The sequence below is a fragment of the Aphelocoma coerulescens genome, chromosome 5 (assembly GCF_041296385.1).
Source record: "Aphelocoma coerulescens isolate FSJ_1873_10779 chromosome 5, UR_Acoe_1.0, whole genome shotgun sequence".
Lineage (NCBI taxonomy): Eukaryota > Metazoa > Chordata > Aves > Passeriformes > Corvidae > Aphelocoma > Aphelocoma coerulescens.
In genome coordinates this window covers 12,212,775-12,221,881 of record NC_091019.1, presented here as the reverse complement: position 1 = coordinate 12,221,881, position 9,107 = coordinate 12,212,775, and the positions used below count along the sequence as shown (strand labels likewise).

Genomic DNA, 9,107 nt, shown 5'->3' with positions numbered 1-9,107 from the left:
AATGCAAACCCATTCATACCATCACAGCACATCACATCACAACAGAGAATTGTTAGGGAAGGTTGCATTTAATATACCTCTTGTTCTACAACAGGCTGTGCTGGTTTTCCATCTACATACTACGGAGTTTCAGGGAGGGCAATTTCAAAGTTTTATGGAAAAAAGCAACAGACAAATGTTAGTATTGACATACATACATGGAACATCAAATGCAGTCTTATTGCTATAGAGGTGCTGCTTAGTGTATGGACAATATATTACAATATAGTGTATATATTACAATATAGTGTATGGACAATATATTACAAGGACTGTTACCTCTTCATTTCATTTTGTCTTGGGGTGACGTTATGATGTGTGTGCCTCTTCAGTTTAGAGGCACAGAAAGGCACAAAAATTAATTTTGGGCATAGGCAGCGATATGGGATACACATCATAACGTCACCCCAAGACACATTTGAATCTAACATTTAATACTAATTGTGTTTATTCATTCCCCGCTCTACAAAATTCCTGTTTAAGTTCTGTTGTGATCAAAGGAATTTTGCTATTTTCAGGTTTCTGGGTGGTCCCTTTAGACTTACTTTGAGCTGGGAACATAACAGCCATTTAACACTTAGACCAATATGGAAACAACTGACATAAAATAACACACACAATCCTGTATGGATCCAGCTGAAATCATAAAGAGCTCTGATAGAAACCAAGTGATAAAACTTCCACCACGGTTAGGTCAGGGACACCGATGTGGTTTATTATTTTATTATTATTATTGCTGGAAGCAATGGGAATTTGAGCTTTGAGCAAGGCAGAATAACTCCAGCAAACAGTGCTGCTTGCACAGGTTCTCTTGGACTTAATGCAAAAAGCTGTCTTGTCATGCTGTGTCAGCAAAACAAGGTTTCAGGGCCTTAGTTTTGGTTGCAATATTCACATTTAGCCACTCACTGATACACACAGCGAGGTCTCAGCCATTTCATTAAGAGGCCTTGTGCTTAAATTAGGGCACACAATTCAAATGCCTTGCTCAACATGGGGAGGGCTTGCTACAATTCTCTCATATCCTTGGTAGGTTCTTCCTCTATGGACTCTGATTTTATGGGTAGAGCACTTTTACAGCATAAATGTGTAGGCACAGCCTTATCACAGCATATCACAGAGACAAATTCATATTTTTGATTTAAGACAAGAAAATAACTAAGAGTTATGACAAGAAGACCTTCATCAATTCCTCATGGAATGAAATGTTAGTTCTGATTTGTCACATATGTGTGACCACAATGAAATGAATGCAGCACAAACGTCACACATTCTATTTGGTCACTGTCATCTCCAGCAATTCAAGACAAATACTAGAATATTTAAGAAAACATTTTTTAAAGTCAACAACTGGAGCTATCATAGTACTGGCATCTGGTTTAAATGGCATTACTGGGTGCAGGTGCCCTGGTATTAGGCCTAATTTGAGTACAGAAAGCAACAACAGTGTCAAAAAGCCGAATTACAGAAGTGTAGCAAAATAACAGTGTACAAAATGACAAAACAAGACTCTGGAGCACAATGTAACAAGACTCTGCAAACTGGGACATTTTATTCCCGAATGGAATTAAAGCCTTTGAAGTATCAACAGTGCTCCTGCTGCTTTAACTAAGGCTGCATCACTGCCATCTTCAGGACTGTCATTTGTAATAGAAAGCTAAGGGAACTGCACTCATAGCTACATGCAAACACTCAAAAAGGAATCCTATGTGGAAATACCCAGTCCCAACATTTAGCTACTTTCAGGATTAGATGCCTTACTATTTTTAGTGATTTGGAAGTAAAAAAATATTTAAAAAAAACCTATAAACAAAATAATACTGCAGTTTAACAAAATGACTTCTCATTATTTCTTGTATTTCTCTTAAATATTTTTTTTTTCTCTCAGGGGAAAAACTGATTTTGAAGGTGTGTCCATATGGGTGTGTCAACCAGCTTGGCAATGGGGTGGAAAACGAACCTGAACTGTTTTATCACTAGGGCTCTTTCCCCACACAGAGAGTTAGGGGTGGTTAAAGTTATTATATGTGAAACAAAACGAATATTTATACTGGATCTTTGTCTTTTAGTTGTGACATTAAACACCAGAAGCTGTGATAACAAATAAACCAACCTTTTCCAAGGACTCACTCTGCAAGTCTTCTAAACTACTTGACTTTTTTTTCTGTGAAACCCTGAAAAAAGCGACAAAAAGAAAGGCAAAAAATCAGCAGTTAATACAACATGGTTTTTTTGCATATCACCAGCATCTGATGCAACAGCTGTACAGATCACATAATGTCTGCATAAAACACAGCTCAGAATTAAGAGATTCATTTATTTTATTGTATTTTTAGTCTGAAAATCATGGCATTGAAAACTGCAGTAGATGAAGTCAGAAACAGCAACAAGACATCCTCTCATCAGCAGCAAAAGACAGCCAGGCCCATAGGCAGCTTTAGCCTTGTATCTATAGGTGACTTTAGAGCTCTTAACAAGCACAGCAGTAACTCTCTGTGAGCAATGTGCACCATTTAGGGGTTTTAAAAAGGAAAAATGTTTTACATTTCAATGACAGTTACTCTTTCTTACCTGTTCGTGATTTCCAAAGATTCTTCTTGTGGAGAGGTTAAATTACTTGAAGATACTGGAATGCTTCCACTTAAAATAGAAATAAATTTTATGGTTTTAAGGGCTACAGCACATGTATCTTCTGATATATAAAAATGCTGATTTATTGCTATAATTTAAACCTTAAACAGCTAAGCATTGCAGACTCCATGACAAGCCCAGCTTTCACAAGTGCCCAAAACTACAGCAAACCAAGAACAGTCAAGACAAGATGCCAACAGTTAAACAGTCTAAATAATACAATTTAGGACAACCCACATGAAACATGAGAAAGAAAGGTCTTGCCTGATTTCCATGGCTTTGTGTGGCACTGGAGGGAGCACAGCTGGTGACAATTCTCCTGCAGAGGCCTGGGTAAAATACAAGAGTTTCAAGCCTGTAACTCTGGTGCTTGATGCTGAATCTGCTGTGCCCATACCAAAAAATACAAAAATTTGGCCAGGGCTGAACCCTCATCCACCTTACTACAGAGAAACCAAGAGCCAAAAATCATCTATACAGTAGAACCTGCTTCTGAAACATCTGTACCTCTGTTTTCAGTAATTCTCCTTGAGAGTTATTCAAAAGATTCCACTTCCTTAAAGTTGCCTCGAGTTCCTCTTCACTGCCACCAGAGACAGAAGAGCCTGAAAGCATTAGAGAGTAGAAGTAGAAAGGGAGAGAAACTGGTAAAGAAAAAACTTTTAGGGCCATCTCAGACAGTCTAAATTCTTCGGTCTCTGAATTCCCCTCCAGTCTTTCCCTGATGCCTGTAGTTTCCCACCAGTCTGACTTCCCACCAAGTTGATTTATATTGGAACAACACATTCACCACTTCCAGCTGCACGCTGTGCTCTTCTGGGAGCCCCTGAGCTGCTGATGAGGCAGCTTCTGAACCGCTTGCAATTCACAGTTTGGTGTTCTGGGGCAAGCTGAGGTTGATACTCTGTTCTTACTCTCAGTCTTTCATAGTACACTTCCCAGCGTGGATGATCTCAGTATATGCTCTAGGTCCCACACAGCTTTGTGTTTGGGGTGTTTATTTGTTTTACTGTGCTGAGCATCACTGAGTTTTATTTACACTCTAGGGAGTATCCAAGCCAGTGTACATTAACACCATCCACCATGCTCTCTGCACTATCAGCTCAATAATCCAGAGCATTATGGCTTTTTCCTTGCTCCTTTTTAGTTATTTATTTAATGAATATTCAGAGAGAGATTTACTCTCCTTCCCTATTCTTGTGTGTTTAACACAAGTTTCCATTCTGCCATACAAGGCCTAAAAATATTGTTATTGCTTGTTAATGTGATGATGTGCATGGAACAAAACTGTCCTTTCAGAAGGTCAAGTTTCCCAGGTTAAATTCAGTGCTCAAAAGTATGGTGGCAACCTAAAATGAGATTGTCCTAAAACCCACACCACTTCCTACAGTGTAAATGAGAAATGGGACAAAGGGGTTTCCCCCACAACCTCCCCCAGATTTTGAACCAAAATACACAGAATTGTATGCAGCAGAGCAAAGTGGGTTTTCAGTTTCTCCTTCCAAACAAAACTTGTCTCGTCAGCTGTCAGGATTTTCCCTAGTGGAAGGGAAATGAGTTCTCCTAATACCATTTTATGCTGTAAAACCTGGCTAATGGTCACAGGTCATAGTGGTCACAGGAAACACCACACAAACTTGAAATAAAATCAGGAAATTATTCACAAGACGTTCTACCATGAGCTGCAATCATTATGTCCTTGACCCTCCTGTACTGGCTTAGCAGTAGTGTCAGCTCCTCTATTCGACGGTCCTGTGGAAAACATTAAATAAATAAAATCACATTTAAAATCCTTCATTTTTAAACACAGAAACACTGTACTACATCTCTGTGATTTTCATGAAAACAGGCTCAAGTCTCTCACATGCCTTGTAAGGAATGTTATTTGCCTTTGTACACAGTATTTGCAGGACAATATGAAATTACAGATGTAAGGAAACCTGAGGGGTTTGACATTACAGCTTTTTTGAGAAATAAATGTTTTGAGCCACATTAATGTTCTCCAGAATTAATGTCACCTGTCTGGATTTTCCACTTACTAAAGGAAGTTTTTAGGGATGTGTATTATTGTCTATTCGATATATATGAGTGTGCCACCATACAGGAAAATCCCATGGCTTGATTTATGACCATAAAAATTACAATTCTAATTTAGTCCTTATAGGAAGTGTGTTATTTCGAAGAGTTCAGAGATTCAAACCCATAATTTCATTCTTAATATGTAGAACAAGGATTATTTTCTCACCTTTTCCTCATTTGCAGCCAATAGGGTCTCCATTCCTATCTTCAACCGTTGAACTTCTTGGTCTAAAAATGTTTAAAAACGTTGTAAGAGAAATAAACTTGCTGTATTTACTGTAAATAGATGTCTTGGGATACTCTCCCTATGTTCTTACTAGTAACCAAAGCCAAGTCAGTGGCATGGCCAGTGCACTACTAAACTACATTTCATGTAGATTTTTTTCAGAAGCTGAGCTGTTAAAAGCATTGCACAACACAACCACCCTGGTTTTGCTTACAAAAGACTACATAATAATATTTTAAACTATGAAAGTCAAGCAGTGGAAATGAAAAGAAACATTGACTCTTGTTTTGCAAAAGATGAGAGTGTGTTTGCTGTTATATACTTAAGGAAATAATTTTAAGTGGGATTGAAAATGAATTATATTCCATCTGAGAAAAAATATTTGGCCGCTTATGAGAAGCAATTAAAGGACATTCATGAACTTGGGAATGAAAAATAACAAAAAACTGGTTTGATACAAGGAAATTCTGTAAAAGGTTATTTACTTAAGTGTTTCAGTATGAATAACTAGGTTAAAATCTACATCACGAGCTAACGGAGAATTTCCTCACACACAGTTTAGTGACAGAGGTTATCCAGGAATGTTACAGTCAATTAAAACACACTCTCTGAAAATGTATGAGGTTGTTAATCATGTCCTAACTTGGCTGAACCAAACCTCTCATTTTTGTCTATATGATAGTCCCACTTCTTGACTAAACCAAGCGTGATGGAGACAGAACCTGAAACAGTTCATCTGTTGTAACTACCACTTGCAGAATTCATAGTCTGACATTAAACCAGACCCACTTGTTCACAAAAAACCATGAAAACAGATATGGCAGCAGGCATGAAGGGAGAGAGGGGAAAGAAAATCAATATTGCCAGAGAGCATCTGTGAAAAAAGGTTTTACAACTGAATGTTGAACATACAATGTCATGGCTAAACTACTTGAAAAAGCTGTAATTAGTTTTTATTGCAGGGATTCTGGAAAGTGCACACCTTGCAATGATTAAGTTTTAAAGCATGTAAATGAACCTCGCAGGCATTTTCTCACAGAAGAGACACAGGACATGCACAGGCACAGCCAAATCAAAAACTAAAGCCAGCAGGCAGTGTGCAAGCAACTGGAAGACTTTTTAAAAAAATCTCAGTCCTGCTAATTTCTCTTTATAAATATTAGACTTCAAAAAGGACTGGTGTCAAAGTAGATTTAAGCACACTAAAGCAAATTTTACTTACAATATTCATTAACATCATCAAGCATGGGAACATTTATTCAGACTTTTTTTTTTAAATTTAATTCAGTGATTAAAAAAAAAAAGCCCCTCCAAAGAGAAAGGCTTTCAATTAAAGCCATCATTCCAGATATTAAATGGGGTTTACATATGTGCAAATAAAATGTTAAGTTTTGGCTCTGTTAACCTTGACAACATCCCTTTGAAGTCCAACCACTTGATTTGTGAACCTCTGACCTTCATTTCTGAAGTGAAATCTTACTGAACAGGGCAAGGAGCTGCCTGCTTGCTGCAAGCAGTGAAAGCAGTGTCTTGTGTGTATTACAAGTAGACAGCCAAATCTAAACAAACATGGGATTATTGCTGCAGAATGCATCTGAGTTACAGTCGGTGTGAAAGAACAGTGAGATAAAGCAAAAGGGAATTGCAGGGCTTACGTTTTTCTTTTAGCCTTCTCCTATAAACTTCCTCTACGATGGTAAGTGGTGAGAGTCAAATAAAGTATGTAGAAAAAGCACATATTAGATCAATTTTGCAATGTAATTAGGATATGCATTCTAGCATGCTACAAGTACACTGACATTATTTTTCAACTTTATTTGAGAAGACCACCTAAAATTCTGATAAAGCAGTAACTTTTTTTGCAGAAGGATTGTTACTGTTTCCATTCAAATACAGTCTAAGTGCTTTCCTTGAATGTAGCCCACAGATTCTGTACAGGGCTTGATTCTTCTGGCACTGGATTCAAGGACAGTTTCACCCACTTTCAACGTGGACAGGACACACTTCTAGAAGCTGAACGCTGCTGAGCTCTAGATTTGCTGTCATACCACTATCTTTCCTTTGAAATACCGTAAATTATTTGGGAATCTCATGGAAAATACAAAATTCTATCAGTAGAAGGGTTCCTCTACCAAGCACGACTGTTAGGCAAACAAATTTTCTGGTTAGACATGCAGCTCTCTACATGCACAAGCTCTACAGCTGAGTGAAATCAGCACAAGGAGATGTTAAATCTTCAGTAGAATGAACCAGAGAAGGTTCTTGGGAAGCCCTGGGAAGGAGGAAGCACAGCACATGGACATTCACATCTCAGCCAGGGCAGTCTTTGGAAGGGAACACTCAGTTAACACCCACAGAAGTTGTTAGTGCAGCAAAGCTGATGCACTGTGGTGAACTACACACAAATATTCCTGCGTGGATGAGTGTCTGTGCTGCAGAGGAGGAAGGTCACTAATTCCATATTCTCATGGCCCAGCAACTGGCAGGAGCCCCAGGGGGTCAATATTTCAGAGAACTGTGGCACCACTGGTTGAGACCAAAGGCTAAACAAACTGGTTTGTTTGCCAATGACCTGTGTCAACAGGGCAGGCTTAAACCAGAAACCTGCAATGTCAGAGAATCCTAAAACAGCCCAGGCTAGAAGGGACACTGATCTGGTCCAACATTTCATGGGACAGCGAGCCTGAACTGCACATAGTCATGAAGAAAGGAAACGATGACTCTCTTTTAGAATGTTTGGGCATTGAAACATTAGGCTTAGCTACTACTGTGACTTTTTTTCCCCTTAGAAACCAGGAACCTTAAAGATTTTTCAAAGAAATTTTCAAGGTAAACCCAAAAAATGAATTCCCATTGAACTACAATGACTCTTTACATTTATAAATAAAATACCAACAGAAAAACTTCCAGGGCCTTGAGAATACTTCTTTCAATTTGTGCTGCCTCTAGATTGGAACAGAATTTCACACAATAAAGGCCTCTACCGGGACACAGAATTAATTTACAGCACTTTTCCTCCCAAAGTAAATTCTGTAATTCATTCTTGTACCTCCTTGTATTCCTTTGAAATCCTGTGCCAAGCTGCTACCAAAGCAAAGTTAAAGTAGGGGTTTGGGTTTTTAGCTTTGATTCCCCTCCTCTTACCTCTTTCTGCCACTTCAGTGTATGAGGAGGTCCTGGAGAGCTGACTTTGCAAGCGTTCTATCTCTGCATCTTTGAGAGCCAATTGCTCCTGGAGCTGGGCTATCTCAGCCTAAAAGAGAGCACAACAAACCCAGAATAACTTCCCCACCCATTGTCTGTGATTCTTTCCCAGGAACTAGAAGATGTCTGAGTGTAACACCGTGATTGAGGTCAGTCACCAGCTCAGGATATTTCATAAACACTACAATAACTATATATGTTTATGCTGTGTTATCCTATTCCTATTAGAGAAGCTCACTTTTCCCAATGCAATTAGCTCTTGGAGAAGACAGACACAGAAAAAGATAGCGCTTTCAAGGATTTATGTAGGTAAGGAAACTCTGCAAAGCTCTCAAACCTACAAAGTTGTTCATATAATAATAATAATGACTGTTATAGGGAACTCAAACTTGGCGTGAAGACCATCAAAAGATATCAAAGGATTTTTAAACAGATACTGGTCATTTTTAATCTTAGTTACTACTTAATAGTATAGCTGAGAATCTATTAATGCTGAGCCTTCTCAGTGGGATAACAAAACTGTTCATCCTCAAAATAGCAAGTAGGATAGAAGGAAAGCACGGCCTAGAAAACAACCACACACATGCAACAAAATACCAGCGTCCATTTACATTTACTGCAGTTTTGGGCTGCCACTAGATTTGGATAGAAAATCCCACATTAAAGACCTCAACAAGACAGAGGGAGAAGAATTCTGTGATTGTTCAGCTTGAAATACAGTGATTTTAATCTGGTTTTTGTATTTATGAGAAAAACTGCTAACAGCGTATTTTACTAAGCAGTTTGGTAAGATTTTCTTCTGAGGTCTCAAAACCTCTGTGTGTCATCATTCTGCATTTGCCCTGCAAAAGGACACCAAGCCTCCTTGCAGATAAAGGACCAAAAAAAGGGAGGGGGGAAAGGAAGACAAAAAGAAACAACAACGACA

The 9,107-nt window shown here is 38.5% G+C and overlaps 1 protein-coding gene across 4 annotated transcripts in view; it reads right to left on the bottom strand.

Annotated features, from left to right (window-relative positions):
- The window catches only part of PPFIBP2 (PPFIA binding protein 2), a 92,872-nt gene that overhangs the window by 11,081 nt on the left and 72,684 nt on the right, over positions 1-9,107 (bottom strand). For 3 of the 4 annotated variants that reach the window (XM_069016562.1, XM_069016561.1, XM_069016563.1), the window contains 9 exons: positions 8,120-8,228; positions 6,631-6,663; positions 4,916-4,977; positions 4,347-4,422; positions 3,178-3,275; positions 2,935-2,999; positions 2,611-2,679; positions 2,153-2,213; positions 78-119 (listed from right to left, as the gene is read on the bottom strand). In XM_069016562.1, the coding sequence (XP_068872663.1) occupies positions 78-119; positions 2,153-2,213; positions 2,611-2,679; positions 2,935-2,999; positions 3,178-3,275; positions 4,347-4,422; positions 4,916-4,977; positions 6,631-6,663; positions 8,120-8,228 (615 nt within the window). The remainder of the gene's footprint in view (positions 1-77; positions 120-2,152; positions 2,214-2,610; positions 2,680-2,934; positions 3,000-3,177; positions 3,276-4,346; positions 4,423-4,915; positions 4,978-6,630; positions 6,664-8,119; positions 8,229-9,107) is intronic. The other variant, XM_069016565.1, reaches the window with a different exon arrangement.